This window comes from Leptosomus discolor, chromosome Z, assembly GCF_034619465.1.
Source record: "Leptosomus discolor isolate bLepDis1 chromosome Z, bLepDis1.hap2, whole genome shotgun sequence".
NCBI lineage: Eukaryota > Metazoa > Chordata > Aves > Leptosomiformes > Leptosomidae > Leptosomus > Leptosomus discolor.
In genome coordinates, this window is record NC_141419.1 from 62,979,605 (window position 1) to 63,000,018 (window position 20,414).

Below are 20,414 nucleotides of genomic sequence, written 5' to 3' on the forward strand. Positions count from 1 at the left end.
CATTTACATGGCTTTTAAATAACTCCAGGCACGGTCACTCAACCACTTCCCTGGGCAGTGGTTGTAAATGCTTGACAACTCTTTCAGTGAAGAAGTTTTTTCTAATGTCCAATCTAAACCTCCCCTGGTGCAACTTGAGGCTGTTTCCTCTTGTTCTATCACTTACTACTTGGGAGAAGAGACTGACACCCACCTTGCTACAACCTTCTTTCAGAGACAACCTAGCAAAGCTTGGAATTTTTCTCCAGCCTGTTTCCACACTTCTTTTTTCCAAACGCAATCTTTTCCTTTTCTTTGCATTTGCAAGAAACTCGGTTCTCTAATATAACACAGCCACTGAAAATCCTGGGAGAGATTTTAAAGTTATGTATCTCTGTCTCCAGGGAATCTGTATGTTGAAATGGCCACTCACAACTTCTTTCCTTAAATTCTACTTTAAATTCCATTTAAATTCTCCTTCTTCTTCTCACCAGAGAGCATGTGGTGCTGGTCAGAAGGGCTGTTCTTTCTTCCTGCCATCACTTCTCTGGATTAGATGGACCACTGGTTTGATTTGAAATAGCAGTTGCTGTGTTCCTAAAGCTTAAAGCATGAAAAGGATTTTTAGACACTTAATGACTGAAAAGAAGGATTTAAGATTAAAGTCTAGTGGCATATGCAATCTACTCCCCAGAGACGCCATGGAGATAGAAATCACTTTGGGGGACAACATTTGATCTTTCAAAATTGTGCTTGGCAAAAGCTATGCTTTCCTTACAAGTGTTTTTAAACCATGTTTATTTGGTTGTCATTGCTAGCTAGCTGGACTAACTTACAATGCAATATGTTGGGTTACAGAATACTGTATTACAACAGAATGTTTTCCCCACTGACACTGGACTGAGGAGCTGAAAAGTCACTAGCACACAGCATAAAGTGTGGAGCCAAACCAAAATGTGAGATCGCAGCAGAATGACAGAGGTGTTTAAAGCAGAGAATGGAGACATCACCCCAGATTTTCTGGATTTGCCTAGAAATACAAAGGCAATGAAAACTGAGTGAGCGTAGGTTGTTCCTCATTTAACATTGTGAAAAAGTGCAGCACTGTACAGGACACTATTGGAGACAGCAGACTGCTACAGGGAGCTTATGGTTTTGTCTTCTGTCCAGCCAAAACTTCAACTGTAATAAGATGAAAGCCTGATTTCCTGGCTGTGTCAACTGCATAACATCTGGATATGTTCCCAAACTGATACAGCCCAATAAAAAGGATTAGAACTCAGCCACTTAATAGAGCAGCAACCCAATAAATTGTGTTTACAAATTGCTCAAAGAAAACTGTGACCTGTGAAGACAAAAAAAAGACCATAGTTTTCAGCTTTAATGTTCCATTTCAGTTTTGAAAGCATATTGAAACAACTGTAAGGATAGATGTTGTCTAAATGATGGCACATGCTTTACTTTTCAGTGCAAAGTTGAGAAAAAGCAGAGAATGAAGACATAGCTACATCTAACATAGTTACATATCTCTAATAATTCCTGCTAGTAGGATTTTGTGCCATAGTGTAGCGTGGATCAATTGTAGGTAAACTATGTCTTCTTCTCTTTACTCATTTATATGCAGATGCAATTTCCTTTCTTTTCAATATATTTTTAACAAATACTTAGTTGCAATGAAAATATTTTCTTTGCTGTTTCCAAGCAAGGAAAAAATTCCCTTCACTTGCTACTGTTACTACTGTAGTACAATATGCTGTTATCGTTATTTTTGTCATGCTCCTAGTCCCCTGCAGAATTTATTTGAAACTGTAGAATAATTGGAATTAACCTTTTTCTCAGCAAACTACTAGTTAGGAAAAGTGAAACACAGAATATGATGTAATATGAAATAATGGTCTCTTGCTAGATTTAGCAAAAATCAACTTTTTTTCTACAATTCTGAAACAGCACAAGCAGGAAAAGCTGAAATATACTAACCCCCTGGGGATATGAAATGGACAGAGCTGTTGTATTGCAGGCCAAATGGTTATTTGGTATTTGGGTTCTTAAAACATTTTTTCTGTTACAAAGAAAAATTCATTGTGTCAGACATTTTTGGTGTAATCTGGTGTATTTACAAAAAGGCAGTAAAAAGTCTTAAATCCTGTTTCCTCTAATAGATTAGCATCTCTCAGAGATGTGTCAAAGTTGATTCTTTTTGACTACAAAAAAGGGTCAGAGTGAGTTTACTGTCACACCTTTTTTTTTTTTTTAAAGTAAGTTTGCCCTTACACTTTTTTTCTGGTTATTCAAGTACCAGAAGGCCACTATAAGGAGCCTTCCTTTCTCACCAGCTATCTCAGCCTGTCCTCATAGGGGATGTGCTCCAGCCCCCTGATCATCTTCATGACCCTCCTCTGGACTTACTCGAGCAGATCCATGTCTTTCTTGTGCTGAGGGCTCCAGAGCTGGACACAGCACTGCAGGTGGGATCTCACCAGAGGAGAGTAGAGGGGGAGAATCATCTCCCTCGACCTGCTGGCCGCGCTTCTTGTTATGCAGCCCAGGAGTGATTTGCTTTCAGGGCTGCAAACGCCCATTTGGTGTCCCCCAGGGCTCAGTATTGGGGCCAGTTCTGTTTGATATCTTTATTGATGACCTGGATGAGGGAATCGAGTGCTCCCTCAGTAAGTTTGCAGACAACACTAGATTGGGTGGGAGTGTTGATCTGCTTGAGGGTAGGAAGGCTCTGCAGAAGGACCTGGACAGGCTGGATCGATGGGCTGAGGTCAATTGTATGAGGTTTAACAAGGCCAAGTGCCGGGTCCTGCACTTGGGTCACAACCACCCCATGCAGCGCTACAGGCTTGGGGAGGAGTGGCTGGAAAGCTGCCCGGCAGAAAAGGACCTGGGGGTGCTGGTCGACAGCCGGCTGAACATGAGCCAGCAGTGTGCCCAGGTGGCCAAGAAGGCCAACAGCATCCTGGCCTGTATCAGCAATAGTGTGGCCAGCAGGAGCAGGGAGGTGATCGTGCCCCTGTACTGGGCACTGGTGAGGCCGCACCTCGAATACTGTGTGCGGTTTTGGGCCCCTCACTACAAGAAGGACATTGAGGTGCTGGAGCGTGTCCAGAGAAGGGCAGTGAAGCTGGTGAGGGGTCTGGAGAACAGGTCTGATGAGGAGCGGCTGAGGGAACTGGGGATGTTTAGCCTGGAGGAGGGTGAGGGGAGACCTTATTGCTCTCTACAACTACCTGAAGGCAGGCTGTAGTGAGGTGGGTGTTGGTCTCTTCTCCCACGTAACAAGTGACAGGACAAGAGGAAATGGCCGCAAATTGCACCAGGGGAGGTTTAGATTGGACATTAGGAAAAATTTCTTCACTGAAAGAGTGGTCAAGCACTGTAACTGGCTGTCCAGGGAGGTGGTGGAGTCACCATCCCTGGAGTTATTTAAAAGACGGGTAGATGTGGCACTTAGGGACATGGTTTAGTGGGATGGTGATCTTGATAGGTTGACAGTGGACTTAATGATCTTAGAGGTCTTTTCTAACCTTAATGATTCAATGATTCTATGAACTTGCTATCACAGTTATAATACCTCTCTCAACAGTCTTGGATTGCAATGGTAGTTCTGCTTGGTGGAAAGTTTAAAAAAAAATGGATTTCTGTACTACCCAGTTCTTGGGATTTTCTCCACCTACAAAAATAACCCCTTCAGCCCCTTGATGCTCAGACAATTAAGCACAGCCAGTTCTTTAATCGAGGAGTCTCAAAGCGAGATTCTAGGTGAAGAAACACCTTGTATATATCCTTGCTAAAGAGACATAAAAGGTTGTTTCCCCAGCACACCAAAGACTCATTTACAGGTGGCCAACCATGCTAAAATAAACTATATGAATAGTTATAAATACTATCTAAATACATTATTTATACTATATAAATGTACTGTTACTGTTAGCTTTCCTTTTCCCTTTCTTTTCCACACATTGCTTAGATTGTGCATGTAGTTTACGTTTGGGCCAGCTCCAGTCAACAAATGTTAGAGTAAAATCTTTTTTCCACGTAGCTGTGACTAGTCCTGGTCACTAACAAAACCCCTATATATGCCATTTTAACTAATCTCGTCAAAACAGGTAAGCTTTGGTAACTGTGTCATTTATCTTGCTTACTGCCAAATCTAGTCATTCCCCAGCGGGACACTTTTTCCTAGCTGCTGTTGGAAAGGGAGAGGATACTTGATGGCTCCAGAAATGCTCCTGCTGTGATTTTGCATCCAGCAGGCATAGGGAAGAGCACCTTTCTGCAAGTCTGGCTGGTTCCTGATTGCATTGGCTCCAGGACTTGGCCGCAATTCTTGATGGTTTCTGAGTGGTTACAAGCTGGTCTTGATTGTTTCATGAAGAAAATTAAATTTGCAGTTCCTGCAGTAACTCTGATTTTTTCAGGGAGAAATCTGGACTGAGACAAGTCCAAGTTTCTCTTTTGTTAAGCAGAAGAGAAGTAAAAGTATAGTCACCCATATGACTAAGCCTGGAATTCTTGAAGTTATTCATAAATCATTATGAAGACCACTAAAGTCTACTAAAAAGGAGTCCTGTCTGGCCATACAAAGTAGTGTATTATAATTGGGAAGATTTTTTGGATGTTAAATCAAATGTGAAATCTGTAAATCTGCTTTTCACTTCGAGTTTTGAAAAGGATTTTTCTCCTGTTGTTGGCTTCTGGTTAAAACCATTTTTTCAGAGAGTAATTTTCACAAATGAATTTTGAAAACACAAGTGGATGATATTCCATGATTTTTTAAAATAATAGTAGTAATAAAAGCCTGTTTGTGCATTGCTTTTAGTCTCTGGCAGTCTTTCTGTGTGAGTGCTATACAATTGGGTAGTTGTAGCACTTTTTAAAAACCTCTGATATTTTAATCACAATATAGCTACTGAATTATCTTTTAAAAAAAATTATTCTCTAGTATTATTGTGAAACCCATGCATGCTTTATTCTCTTTCTCCCTAGTATATCTTTAAGGCTACACTGCATCAGTTATCTAGAAAGGTGAAATATTTGACACATTAAAGATTCAATGACTCAGTAGTGACATCTGTATTTCCTCCATCTATATATCGTATCTGAAGTAATATATATGTGTTTATGAAGTTAATACCAAATCATCACAAAGACCATCCAAACCCTATCTAATATGCCTTAAAATGCAGTTCTCAAGAAAACTGAATAGGCACTATATCATCAAAGTTCATCTTGACGCTTGCTGTACTCCAAATGTAGATTATGGATCTCCCAGAAGTGTAGTAAATAGCTTTCAAATTCAGTCAAATTCACACAGATAATGTGTGTCAGATTCTGATTCTGAGCTGCAGTGTAAAAGATCTCAGGTGTCTTTCATTTAAATGCAGTCATAACCTGGTTGACAACCCTATCTGGAGGTGTTCTGTAGTGCTACTACTGCAGTTGTATTCAATCAAAGGGTGAGATTACAGCTTCCTTGTACTTCTGCAGGAAAAACATTCTTTATTGCTAGGTTAAAAAAAAAGCCTTCTAGTGTACTTAGGTCCAGCCTCAGGAGAACAGGGACCAGATCCATGCTTTGGGATCCTTGCAGATTGTGTTAACTGCAAGCGCTATCCCTCCTAGCAGCAGCTACTGAGCACACCCACCACAGAGATGGGTAAGTGCATGCTTTTGCTTAGCACAGTTCTGCAGCTTGCTTTTAGGACTGGAGAGAGAGGCTGAGTTGTGACGAGCATACCACATCAGTTTTCCATCACCCTCATGCAGAAATATCCTGGCTCTTTTTTGTTTGCCTTCCCAGCTCTCCTCTTTGGATGAGGAAGTGGCCCTGAGCCATTCCTGGGCCCATGCTGAGCTTTTGTTTATTGATCAGATCCCATTGGTCTAATATGTAGTTTGTTCATCAGGGGCACAGTCCAGAGCTCTTGTAACCTCAGCTATCCATCTGCAAAAACTACTGTAGCACCTATTCATAATATTCTTTGAGGTATGTAATTTTAGGAAATGTAGAAAAAAGTTTAACTTACAGTGTCTGTAAAACCCTCGTGTAAAATCCTCAAAGCAGTGTGTATCCTTTTAGCGCCAGTAGTAACAGAGCTGTGGAAAACATACCATTGAAGTGATGAACCTCTGTGGTAGCTGCACCACCAGGTTTGGTCTAAATGGTTCCGTTCCTCTGCCGGGCTTGCAAGTTTATACTTGAGTCAAGATCAGCATTTTGACGTGGTCAGATTCTGCCCAATTGGAAGTGGTTTAACATTTGCCTTTATATACATTATACTGACTTCAGATTGTTTGTTTTCAAATAAGTCCATGTAACATACAAAGATTTCTAGAACTTGAAACCTGAACCTAATACCCAACTCCTCATTCAGTGACCAGAAATAACTGTTCACTTCCAGTGAGGCAGGACAGCTATTTATTGACAGATGACAGCTGATAAAAAATTTTACAATGAGACAGCTGGCAATGCCTCAGAAATCAGGTGCCCCATAAGGTATCTCCTCCCATTAAGACTTAAACCCACCCACAGATGTTAAAAGGAGTTTTCCACGATAAGGGTGCAATTCAGCCTTTTAATTTCCCCGTTGTCAAATCTAATGATGTATCACCATCTGAAAATATATCTTCTCTGTGTCTGGGCTGCACACTGTTCTTTTGGAAGTCTGTATGTATGCAAACTGCTAAATATTATAGTGATCAAAGTAAAGTAGAAACAGTCTTTAGCTGTTATCTATTGGGGCTTTTACAGTTTTGTGTTTCCGAACTCCCAGGTTTATTGCTTCAGTTCCTTCTCCTCACCACATCAGCCCCCAGACCGTTTCAGTTCCACATCACATGATGCAGAGACGGACTCCACAACCTCCCCACCTTCAACAACCTGCAGGAATGCCTCTAAAGACATACCAGCCAGCAGCAAACCCTTCTTTTCAACCAAATAGCCTCCATATCCAAGGTAAGAAGGAAGAATCTTCATCACTGATGTAAGTTGTTTGTCAGTGCTGCTTGGCTTCAAATTAAGTGCTTCAAGGGCTGGCACTGGTATTTTTAAGGCACCTTTCCTTTTGGAAGACCCTGGGAAGTAGCCTTCACGCCCCTACCTTCAGACTTCCTCAAAATTCTTAGCTTAGCTAATTGTTATTCATCTTACTATGGAGTTATGCATTTCTCTTCAGAATGATTTTCAGAGCTGTTGTTGAAATAGAACTGCAAATAATTCTGTGATGGCCTCTGCTTTTAATTTTCTAATGTTATGCTTCTAATCCATCCTGACTTTACATATCAAGTGTTACTATGTTTTCAAGAGGTGGAATATTTTTCTCCTTGCACTTGTGGAGTGATGGAGACCTCTTCTTTTATTAGCCTACGTGTCTCTTACAGCTGTGTCCCCACTTGCGCTGTGGAAGTAGCTTCTACAAGACTTCTCTCTCCTTCTTTGCTCAATCAAGTATAAAGTTCTGTAGCCAAGAAGAAAATTAACAGCAGCTGGAAAAAAATTTGCATTTTTTCTAGGTAGTATGGAATCTGAATGGTAATTACCTTAACATTTCAGAAATGCGTTGACAGCAGTAATGCTGTTTCCTCTCAACTGTTTAAATACATGGTTTGCCATATTTACATGCACAAGGTCCATAGCACACTGGACTTCTATAGGCCTTGGGATTCTGCTTTTTGATCAGGCTTCCTGAGAATTATCACAGTAGATATCATAGGAAACTTCTTGAGAAAACCAAGGCTTCTTTTATTTTCTTCCACTGATGGATGCAGTCTCTAGGCAAAGGGATGAGATAGGACACTGAGGCATCTCCCAGAGTTTGTGAGTGTGGAGGGGAGAAAGAAAGGTGCCACCCTTGTTTTGTTCTTCTTATCATACTAGACCACATGTGAACAGGATCTAAGCCAGGTGCTTTTCTTCCAGGAACTGGTAATCCTGTATAGCACTGATTAGTACTAGAAGAATGTGAGTTGTACTGATGGATGTAAACAGTTATTGTTAGCTTTCTCTATTCTGTGATTAAAGTTTCACTAATAATCTAGGGCCAACAGAGTTCAGGATGAAATTTATTAATATACTTTTCCTTGTCATATGACATACGCGAAGACATGCCAGAGCAGGTCCAATAAATTCCTAGCATATGGGGCGTGAAGGGATCAGGCTAGCCTTCCTATTTCCACAGAACAATACATTTTACACAATTCTGGGTTTTGCTGAATATTTGGCAAGAACTCATCTTCCAGAAAGGTGTCCAAACATTAAGGTCTGTCTTCTAGCCTGGAACAAAAATTGTCTTTGAGTGCATAAATGGCTTTATCACCCTCTTCTCATGGTCGTGGGAGCTTCAGTAATACTCAGAAGCCAGGATCACAAACAGGTGCTCCAAAGTTGAACAGTTTCCAAAGAATCCTGCCTCCCAGAGGCTCACAGATCACCTCAGATTAGTTGCTGCCCCAAACAGGACTTGCATTGGCTGGTACAGCTAGCTCCATGTCTGCTCGGGCATCTTCTCTTTAGGGCAGGCCGGAGAGATGCTACTGTATTCCCATCTCCCCCTTCTGCAGTCCAAAGAAGATTTAAAAAGACAAAAGACATGGGTCATTAGAACCATTCTAAGAAGAAGAGTAGAGACCCTCCTCTGTCACGTATGGAATGAAGGCCCATTCCACATCCAAGTTTAAGACAGAGCTTAATACTATCTTCTGAGTGGATCAAAAAATGGATAGCCATGAGGGCTTGGATCTTAAACCCATAGCTTACTTAGTCCCGTGTTAGCATTACTGTGTTTGCCTCCCTGTCCTAGGGAAACCTATGTTGAAAATTGGCATTGCTGACAGGAATTATATACAAATAGACAGCAACTTGAAGTTGTAATTGTAAAGATCTTTGAGCTTAAAACTGGTAGGAAGACAATGTGGGCTGAAAGCTTCTTTTTTTTTTTTTTTTTTAGTATTGAAAGATATAATACATCGCAATATAAAAGCCACATTTGAGTATTAAGTGTTCTTTCAAAGATTAAGTAACCTATTGTTGCTGTAAGAGGTATTTTGTCAGAATGTACTCCCTCCAACTTAAGCACAGCTGTCTCACTCATGTGTGCTTCACTGAAAGGCTTGCCTAAACTCTCCCTCTCAAAAGTAAATGTTTCAAGAGTTCCTGGTGATGTTTTCCCAGCAGCAATACAAAGCTTGCCATCTTCCTTGGTCACATCATTAGAAAAATACCATGGAGCTGTCTCACCAGCCTGGACTATTTGGTATGTAAGAAGTGTCTGTGGGAAGCTCTGTTTGTTAGTTTCTGTCTCCTGCAGTTCATAACCTGCCTTTTCATGATTTAAAGTGCTGTGGCTATAGCCACTTCAGCTCAGTCCGCTACCAAACAATGGTGATGTTTTTGTCTCCATGTGTAGTCTTAAACTGGTCAAATCCATTTAAATTGGCTGTACCGAGGAAGAAAAGAGTTTCACTGCCTGAAAGCTTTTTGAAGAAAACAAGTTCAAACAGGCTCCCTTACTGAAAGCCTGAGAATCTTAAAAGCTCGTGGAGATCTCAGAATGCTATCCTTTAGAAAGAAATTATGTAGGAGATCCAAGACTGACAAGCCTGTTATATCTAATAGCTACTTGTATTGTGAAGCTGCTTTCTTTTGGAAGAACATTGTCTACAGTTCAGATTTCATTATTTCTTCTGAGTGATTTTGAGCATCAGATACACAGTAATGGCAGAAAGGGTTTTTTTTTTTGGTCTTAGTTGACATTATATAATAGACTAAATATTCCCTTTCCTTCCTTTTGTGAAATTCACAATTTCCTTTGCTGCATGAGATGTTTGGGATTGATGATGTTAGACGCCATTGTACACCATTGTACTATGTGTTTGTAGACAGAATAGAAGACAGTACAGGTCCTGGAAATCTGCAACAATTGGCCCAGGAGCTGTATTGTACTGTTGAGCCTTTCAGCCGAGAACAGCTACAGGCATCTCAGCAGAGGTACCTGAAGACACAGACATGTGCAGCACACAGGCAGCTGCAAGAATAAGGTATTGCTCTAAGACAAGTCAGAAAAGATTCGTGAGGTAGGAAAAAGAAGCACAGCAACAGAAACGCCTTCTTCACAGTAAGCAAGCTTCTTGTCCTTATAGTATAGTATAGGTAAAGCTCCTCTGGGCATAGATGTAGATGACTTGAGTTTGGGTGCTTCTGATACTGAGACCATTTTTGCACTAGAAATCTGACTGTCTTTTAAAAATTGTTAGCTGATATGAGTTAGCTATACTAGTGTATTTGTACAGGCAGCTCTACTACTAACAGTTATCTTTTAATTACAAATTTTTTAAATAAATAGAAACATTTCTAGTTTTTCACATTTGCAAGTCAGTCCGGCAGTACAGTATATGACTCATATCTCTGTCTAACTCTTTTGTTTCCTTTTGTTCTTCGCAAAATGGTACTAAATCACAGAATCACAGAGCATTAGGGGTAGGAACGCACCTTGAAAGATCATCTAGTGCAAACCCCCATGCCAGAGCAGGACCACCTAGAGTAGGTCACACAGGAACGTGTCCAGGCAGGTTTTGAATGTCTCCAGAGAAGGAGACTGCACAGCCTCCCTGGGCAGCCTGTTCCAGTGCTCTGTCTGTGTAATTCACCTAGTGAACACTAGTAGAAATATACTGCAGAGGAACACTATTTTGAAGTAGTTCAGGCCAAAGACAGCTGGAATTTTTACATACCATAGCAGTAAAGACTACTTACCCATGATGTATATTTCTTAATGGCAGTTATAATGATTTTCTTGAGAAAATATTCTCTCTTTGTGGTGGCAGGCAGAGACCTGACTGAGGGGGAAATAAATCTTATCAGAAATAGATACCTACCTTATGGAAATTATAACTGTGGCAGTCATTCATTACATATCTGTAATTAAATCTTTGTCCACATGAGTTCAATGGGATCAGAACTCTCTCACAAACTTATGGGGACCTCGATTTCAGCTGTGAATTTGAGCTGGGCTGTGTACCTGGGATTTTCAGATGCTCATCATCTCTCAGGATGAGGGTCTGTATGTGATAAAGAGCAAGAGCTTCTTGCTTTTAGAAGAGATTCTTGCAGTATACAACTATTTTATCATATTTAAAAATACTTCACTTTCCTCAGGAAGTAATGCTGTCATGCCAGAAAAATAACTGCTTATTCTGTACCTCGACGTCATGGATCTTGGCCATAGTGTACTGATTCAAAGAAACACAATCAACGTAACCTTGTATGTGTGTGTTTTAAATGGTTTAATAAGAGAGCAACTGATACAATCCAGAGTTGCAGTCCTGAGAAGAAATGTTCAGTTGCTGGAATTTCGTTAGCTAACCTGTTTGCCTTTTTAATTTTTCCAGTACTGCATGAAAACACAGAAAACTGATGCTACAGGTAGTTCTCTAACAGATAATCTGGAATGAGGTGTGAGCTGTGGTCAGGGTCTGGGGCCTGAATTGTACATGGTTTCATGTTATCCTATATTCAGCAGTAGTGTAGATTGTCTTGGGCAAGGCACCATGTGAATGAAGAGAAATGCTCCTGATACCAAGTTAGGAGATTTTGCTGTATCATGTTTGGGCTTCAGTTCAAAGACCTCTACACTGTGACCTGATGCACTGCAAACATGGACAAAGATATTTAGAATAGTGCTGAATAACTGAGGGCAAGAGAATGATGTGTGCTCTGTTCTGCTCTTTCCTGTTTATGCCTCTCCATTTTGTAAGGTGGGTATTTACGACACTGAGTCATGAAAAGAACATGTATCTTGGAAAGCTGAATTATTTTTTCTGCTCTCTTTCCACCTTAAAAATTTATTGGGGGGTTTATCAGTTAATGAAAGTGCTTTTGTGCACTCCCCTCATTTTTTCTGCAAGTTATCTCCAATGGGTCAAAGTGTGTAAGACTTTGCTAAACAATATTCTTTTGCTAAAGCAGGGCATGAGCAGACACAGAGGATGTGACTCACAATAGCTTAACCCCAAGCGAAGTAGTTTTTCTGCCAGACTTCAGCTAGCAATAGTCAAAAGATACCGCCAGATTGTTCTGCATCAGGAACAGGATGCTGTGAGAAAGGCACAAATAGAAAATGAGCACACAGCAATGTGAAAGAACATTTCAGCATATGTCTTGAAGGGTCTTGCCAGCTGGCTCAGACCACTATAAATCAAAATGATTGTTTCTGGTAACTAGTCTGTCTCAACAGTAAACTTGCACAGTGTGTCCTATTGCTGGTTGAGAGAAAAGTCGATTTTAAAAGCAATTTTGAAGGAGGCAAAAACTATTAATAGCTATGTAGCTTCTAAGTCGAGTTTTGGATGGCTATTGGTTTTGCTTTCATTTTATTTTATTTTACTACAGTTGATTCTTCAATGTCAGAACTGAACATTTAAGGATTAACGGGTTGTAAATTCCTAACATGCTTTACCATCTGACTCAGTTTTGTTGCAGTTAAACTTTAAAAGAAAAAAAAGATTGAAACAGTCATCTTACAGCTAGGGCTGCAAAGTGCCCACAGTCCCTGCAAAAGACAAGGAAATCTATGAGTGTTCAGACTCTCTGGAATGAGCACAGTGTCTGCAAATCATGCCTGCTGTGGAAGAGGAACTTTGCTTCTACTTTTTATTTTTCTTTTCTTTTCTTTTTTTTTCTTTTTTTTATGTGAAGGCAAAATACTGTTTTTATCATGCGGGTTTTCAGACACAGATAACTGTTTCAGTGTTCTTTCATGTAACTATTTGCCTGATCTAAAGTCATGTTATGTGTATGTATATGTCAATAGGCATTTATCTCATTGTATGTACACAGAGTGTCTTGCAAAAGTACTAAACAAAATGCCAAGACTATGTTTCACTCACGATTGTTACCTAAACCTCCCCATGAGGTCTCTTCTGAGTTCCCGGATGCAGGTTCAGACTGTCTTTTGCAGTCCATAGTCCTGGCCTCTTCTGAGGCTTTAAATACTGAGTTTCTGTTTCAAGTCAAGCGCATCTCATGCATGCCAACATTTATATGTTTCCTCATGGAAACCACAGAAATTAGGCTCAAAGGAAAAAAAATCAGAATCATAAAACTTGTAAATCATGCATCTTTCCTTCTGCTTGGCAGAAAATCAGTTATATCACATAAAGTCATACAACGTGTTTCCCACTGTGTCCTTCTCCTTTCTCTATCCCTCTTATTTATGAAATGCATTTTCTATACATAAACACTCACTGCTGCTTTAGTAAACAACAGTCCTATGTACACACTTCTATAGGAAAGTTAATGGAAACACACCTAGATCTTAGCCACAATGCAGAAAAAGTCTGCCAAATGACTTATGCTCATAACGTATTTCTAAGCATAGACCATCCCTGTAAAGGGGTTTGAAGTTGGAAGGTTTGTTTGGGTTGGGGTGTGGAACTGCAGCAATATAAAATTTTTATTTTTAAAATACTTTTTATTCATAAGTCAAAACTAGATGCCCCATGCAAGGCTTCTAATTAATGGTAATGAATGAATAGGCCAATAGTTATGTTCAGGTGTCATATAATACCCAAGATATTTAGACATGTCCCTCTTAAATATCAAATGGTTGTGATTCCGTGTTTCATGCATCCCATAAAAGGATCTTCTCTGCTTATAGTCTCTTGTCCTCTGTGATATCTCCTTGATCCTTTCTGAACTGTTAAATCGTATCCAAAGGCCTTTTGTCATATGCTGCTCACCCAAACACTGCGTTACTTTTAGGGAGGGAGATGAGCTTTTAATCCTGTCAACTAATTTGCTTATTACTGATGGTTTGTTACTGCTCATGGACATCAGTAGATCCCAGGCGTAAAAGCTGAATGTCTAGTGTAAATTTGCTTTCCTAACTACATAATATGGATGTACTGACGCTAATTCCTGAACACCTGAAATGATGAACTTGAGCTGGCTGTCCGTGTAACAATCTAGATTAGGATTCCTTATTCCCTCCTAGTGCTAAATGCTCTTTGAAGTCAAATCTGTGAACATTTATAATCACTGAAAGTAACACGGTTTCCTCCTTTTTTATAATATCCAAAATACAATAAATAGATGCCTGAGGAGAATCATTTAAGTTCTTGAATTGTAAGCCAGTATCTGCAGTACAGAGTTTATATATAGAAGATGTCACTAATACCATTAAAATATGTTTTTCAATCCCTCTTTTTCCCTTTTTTCCTTTTTTTCTGATGTTGATGTTTTAAGGGTTTAGGGAAGATTTTGTTGTTGTTTCTTTTTATCGATCTTTCTATGCCAAAGGGAATTTCAGCTTCAAGGACTTTGTTGTATGGATGTTGATTAACTAGACTGGCTAGAGGAGACAGCCCTGCATGACAGCTTTTTCTGTTGACTGTTACATCTCTGGAATAAACCAGAGACACAGGAAATTCCTTAAGATGCTTTCTGAGGTAGGGGGTCATTTTTCTGACAGTGGCTTTTTGGTGTGGCTTGCCACAGCATATTCTTCATCAAGAGAATAGCACACCAGCCCTTAGGCAATAAGCTGTTTGTAACAAAATCTTCAGAGACTGTACAACCCTGGGCCTATTTTTGGACAGTCAAGGCCTAGAATTTCTATGTAACACCTTGGAGGTAATGCACTGTCTTTTTTGGTTTTCCTTTATGCACAGAAAGAGAGCGGTAAGAATAAGAAGCCACAGCAGTGGCAGAGAGGAGCTTGATTCACAGATTTTCTTTTAAGAAAAATATGTATGTAATACTGAATTTCTACTGGTTTAATTTCTAACATATACGCTAAGAACATATTATAGAAAACAGAAATAAGTGCATACCACAGTCTTTTACCTATAAAAGCCACCCTTCAGACTCTGAGCAAAATCTCCAAAGCTTAGACTTAGCAGCAATTTCTTAAGGAGAAGAAAAGACCTTGCTTCCATGAGAAAAATCTTCAAGCCAACCTACTGCAGAACATCTGTCTGTGCCTCTTTAGATTGCATACCTGTCCCTGTTTTACCAAGAAGCGTGATTTTGGTTATATAAATCTGTATTTTGACATGGACTTCAAGGTGAATTTACTTAGTGCTTATATGCTTCTCTCATATATCACTTAAGGAACAAAAAACAACTTAAAGAACAAAACCCCTGGTGGGTATCTTTTATGTTATGTGACACAATGGTCTTGGTTCTCTTACGTATGGACTCATTGCTACCGATGACTGGGTTAGATTCTAACCCTGTACTTAAAAACAGCAGGCCCCATAGATCATGAGCTAGCAGGTCTTCTGAGTTTCATACACGTCCCCACTGTCAGCCAGCTGTCTTGGCATCAAGGTCAGACCCTCAGATTTTATTCAGACCTTAATTGGGTAATCTTCTTTTATTTTGAATTAAGCATTTTCTTAGATTTTTCAGGCAGCAGCCTAGTGTGAAATCTGGAGAGTACCAGTTCAGACAGCAGGACTGCAGAGTAAAGGGAGAAATTCCCTGAAAAATTTCAGCTTCTTGCCGATCAGTGCCTCTCACAAGTCATGCTGGGATCAGGATGTCTGTGAATCTGATTGTGTTCAGACTTAGTAGCAACTGGAGGAAGTCTTAGAGAGCTTCATATCAAAGCTGCTTTATCCGTGGAAAATAGTTGAAGTCCTGGTGCTACTGCAGTTGAGATTTTTATCATTCTCACAGCCATGTTTCCACATGCTATCCCTTGCATCTCTGTTCAGGTCTTCTACTGATCACTTTGTTCTTGTTGTAGGTTTTTATGGGCAACTTCAGACTTTCTGCCCTCCACATTATGCTGATACTCAGAAGAATGTACAATGTGGTGTTTCTTGCTATATGGTTCCTCCCTTTGAAGACTGCATAGTTCCCACATCAGCAGGCCAGGCAGGGCTTGGCATTTTCCATCCAACTTTTTCAGCTCATTCTGGTATTACAGGTAAATGACAGTGGGGGACTTTGTGGATGGCTGTGTACAGTTTGTGGACTTTGACAGATCTGCTTGAGCTGTGTATGTGACTGGGACCTGCATGACAGACTTGACTCTTCACAAAGAGGAGATGGTTTTAGACCTTTGTGGAGTGGTTGGTATTGGGACCCAGTCACCACAGGTCACTAACATCTGGCCTGTGTGCAGACTGCACACTGCTGAGGGCTTCTCAAGGTTCTGACCTCTGGGAGTCAGACCATCACTAGCTCATGCATTTGCTTTGAAATACAGTCTGTTGAGCACTGTGTGATATTTGCACAGCCACTCTACTCTGTTATAAGTATTGTCACAGGGACCCAAGATGATTCAAACCATTGATTTTGCTTTATGCCTGTTTAATTTTTGTCACTCTTGAATTTCATTTATTCACATTTCCATGATAAGAACTGCCTGGGTGCAAACTTTTCTGTGCACACTTGACTTAGCCTCTTTCTAGCTGAAAAGTACATAAGGTGCTTGCATGCTGCTCTGGAAGGGTGAAAGTTACCTCTGTGCAGAACATCAGCACAAGACAGTGGGCCTAGTCTGTGGGCCTAAGCACAATTGATGCCTAAGTCTTTTATTGTCCTTCCACACAGCATGACTTCACTTAACCTTTATTGTGCTTTGAAATCTCTTTTGCGCCTTGGCCCTTCAGTAGTGCATTAAAAAGCCAATGCACCTGTAACTTCAAAGAGGCATCTCACAGTATGTAAAGATGTAATGTGTTTTTCTGCAGTTACTCTTGTGCTTACTACTACTGATTGTAGAAGTTAGGAATTTCTGTGCCAGGGTCTGCTTTACAGCAAATGAGTTCTAGAATATTTTATTGCCTCTTATCATATGTTGAGTACGATGAAATTCTATAAGCAAGCATGAAGTTCATTTTTAAAATTAACGTAATTTTAGCACCCATTAAATGGGCAAGTATTAGTTGTGATGAAATCTGCCGTACTTCAGACTTGATTCTGACAGAACTGAAATTCCTCCCTTAGTGAGCAGTAAGTTATGTAATTATTAATTTCATACATATGTTGGCTTGATTGTTTTGTTTGTCTATTTGGTTTAAAGCCATTTCCAGCTCACTGCATAAGTATTAGGACATTCTCCATTATATAGTTATCCTAGTTAATTAATTATTTTTGTGGGTTTTTTTCCAGTTTATGACTTCCCAGCAGGGTCAACAGGTATCTTTGGTGATTCGGCTCACAATGTGCCAGAGGACAGCAGGTTCCTACAAGTAAATGCAGTGGATCGTTGCTCTAGCCAGCTTTCTTCTGTCTACACTGAAGGCTAAAGTACTATGAATCGAGTTACAAGAACTTGATTCCATTTCACCTTGCCCTTCTGATATTTCTCTATGAAATTTTTCTCTCCATGAAACTGCCATGTGTGTATGGGGATATGGGTTGATACACATACATAATGGAGAGGAAAAAGCAATCAGCAAGCATCCATCATGTAATCAAGCAGTCAACTAAGAAGGAGAATGTTTGGAGAAAGCAAGCTTTGCCAAAACCTTAGTAATTGTTTCTTTTCTTTTCATCTGTGGCTCAGAAACTCTACTTTTTTTGTTCTTTCTTCTTTTTGATTTCTCAAAGGGAATTCACAGACTGAGTAACAAAACTGCTTGTTGGCTGTAATCCTTTCAAGCTGAATGGGTGGACTTATTGAAGAACACAGCTTTAGAAAATTCCTTTGTTTAAAAAAAAAAAAAGGAAAACAAGTAAAACTAGAGCGTACCACAAACATTTCAAAGGCACATAGCTTTTTGCACAACCTGTTTGCATGTGATGCTTCCAAAGTTAAACACACACCAGCATCAAAAAGAGGAGAGAAATTAGACTTACGTCCTGGCACTAGCCATTGAAGGCATTTGTGCGGCTTCTTTTTGGAGCCAAAGATCATTGGTACTGGATCTCTCACAGGTCTTGCTTTAGGTGTCTTTTCCTTCTCTCTGTATTTTAAGTCATGTAGTATGACCATTGCTATTTTTCTGATCCAGTGCTTTATGCAATGAATAAGAAGGGTTAAATACACTAAATGAGAAGGTACATGGATTTGGTCTATATTTAGCACAGCTGCTAGACAAGAATAAGTATGTTTTAACTTTCTGTTGATTTTTAATTCTATTGTAGAGCTTTATTGCTGTATGTGCTATAGTACTCTGTAGGAAGGTTTAAAATACCCACTAGAAAAGATTCTTCCTTAAATTCCACGGATTTTTTAAAAATAAATCTGTAAATTTTTGTTGCCCTAACATTTTTCATTTCCATAACACATTTTAAGGAAGAAGAACTACTCTAAAGTTTGCTATGTTCCATTTTGTAATTTAGAGGTGTAAAATTGAACTGCTTTGGTGGTTTTGATTTTTCTACTCAATGTCAGGCTCTGGTCCTCAAATTTAGTCCAGGATACAAGCAAATGAGGTTGCCCTTCATGAAAGGTACAAGGGTATGCATTAAAACAGTATTTTGCAGTGGAGATGTGTCATGTGTCATCACTGTGATCCTATATACCTTGGGAGCAACTCTTACTTTATATAAGACTGAGTTTTTAGGTTATTAATCCCTGTTCATCCATTTTGTGGACTTCTTACTATGTAGTATGTATCTTAATATTCTTATGACACGATGTAATAAGGACAAAAATCCAAAATTCGTTTTTCGAGGCTAGACCATAACTGTGCTTCTGAAATCACTCATCTACAAAGATTAATTTAAAAAAATGTTTATACAAACATTTTTTTATCCGGAGAAGCTTTTGGGAGTTGTTGAATGCAGTTTGAGTCAAATTTGTTGTTTAATTTGCCATTATGTTGCATAGATGAATTTGTGTCCAGATGTTTATAAACACTGACAATCTTTTGAGGTTTATACTAATGAAATATATTCTTCTATACAGACATATGTGCTTCTGTATTTAATGGAGAGATTTTAATCCAATAAATGCAAAGAATATATAGATAAAACATGCACATAAATGATGTACAATAAGAAGTAACATGGCTTAAATACAGATAATTCTGTACTAAATTCTACCCCTTCTATTCTGCTACTCACATCACAAGTGAATGTGTCCCTCTGCTTCAGCTTGCAATAGTAGGTCTAATTGTTACTATATGTGATTTGCATTGGGTTAAATGACATCAGGCTTCCCTACACAGCTATACATGCACAGGCAAAAAGACAGTCCTGTTGCAGTGATGTATGATCTGGCCCAGTGCATTGACAGCAAGTTTTGCTTTTTGATAAAACTTTAATTTTGTGCTATCTTAAAGCCCATTCTGCGATCTCTCCACATATATAACTTGGTCCAGCAGGAGTAACTAGGCACACTGAACACTTCAATTTCAAACAAGTAGGACTATAATTTCTTCCACTGAAGTCAGTAAGGGCAGATCAGGCCCAGTGTGTACATATGCATGTATATGTACATACATACTTTTCTATATGTAAATCCTTCAAGATTCTTTTAACCACATGGTTGTCCAGAATTTGTCAGTTGCCGTGTACAAAACTGAAATATTGCTGCTGACTTCAGGTCTGTACCACCTTGACTTTTAAATCTTTTGAAATATTTTTTCTAGCATCTGAGTGTACAAGCTGTGCAGTAGAGAGGAGGCTTGTACATCATGAAAGATCCTGACCAAAGAGAAAGTGTGAATGCAGAATTCAAAAAGGGTATTTGTAATTTGAGGGTTCATTAGTTACATTTCAAAAAGGAAACTTTTGCAAGTCATTCATTTATTCTTTCATATATATGTAAAATATATATATTTATAGCTTTCTATGACGCTTAATCTTAAAAAGAAGGAGATAGAGTACAGCTGAATTAAGCACATGAGAGTGGGCTGCCACTGTAAAAAGGTACGCCTTTGTTTACTTCTGTATCAAAGTCAAAGAGGATTCTTCGTTGTTATTTCGTTATTCTCTTTGGAGTCAGACTGACTTTGGGGGATGAGCTTATATCACTGAGGGCAATTGTATAAAAAGAACCATTTTATCTCATGTATTTTGGATATTTAAATAGGGAATCATGTTTGTCACACATTAACAATGAAAAATGGTGCTTGTGAAAATACATACTGTAATGCCAGTTACTGACTTATATGCCAATACTTGTGCCTCTAGTGATTTTTGTGTTGTTACTCTGCTTGCTGGATTGTTGACTCTTTAAAGGGATTCATATCTAAGAGATGAAGTTGTTTTAGACTATGGACATTAAAAAATATTCTAATGAAGTTATGTACAATCATTCTTTTACACAACACTCTTGTTTTCAGACTCAAATTGTCTATTTATATCTGTATTAGAAATGAGTCTACACTGGAGTTTAAAATATAGTTTCACAGTGCGTGTGTACATGTGTGAGTGTATAAGAGTGCATGTGTGTATTTGCTTTCTATGTGTATATATGTACACGTATATATACACACAGACATAGAGGCATTATGGTTTACTAATACAG

At 39.2% G+C, this 20,414-nt stretch overlaps 1 protein-coding gene across 2 annotated transcripts in view; it reads left to right on the top strand.

Annotated features, from left to right (window-relative positions):
* The window catches only part of GLIS3 (GLIS family zinc finger 3), a 169,381-nt gene extending 152,140 nt beyond the window's left edge, over window positions 1-17,241 (top strand). For both annotated transcript variants that reach the window (XM_086479968.1, XM_086479967.1), the window contains 3 exons: window positions 6,759-6,940; window positions 15,732-15,914; window positions 17,105-17,241. In XM_086479968.1, the coding sequence (XP_086336094.1) occupies window positions 6,759-6,940; window positions 15,732-15,914; window positions 17,105-17,241 (502 nt within the window). The remainder of the gene's footprint in view (window positions 1-6,758; window positions 6,941-15,731; window positions 15,915-17,104) is intronic.
* Window positions 17,242-20,414: the final 3,173 nt, after the last annotated feature.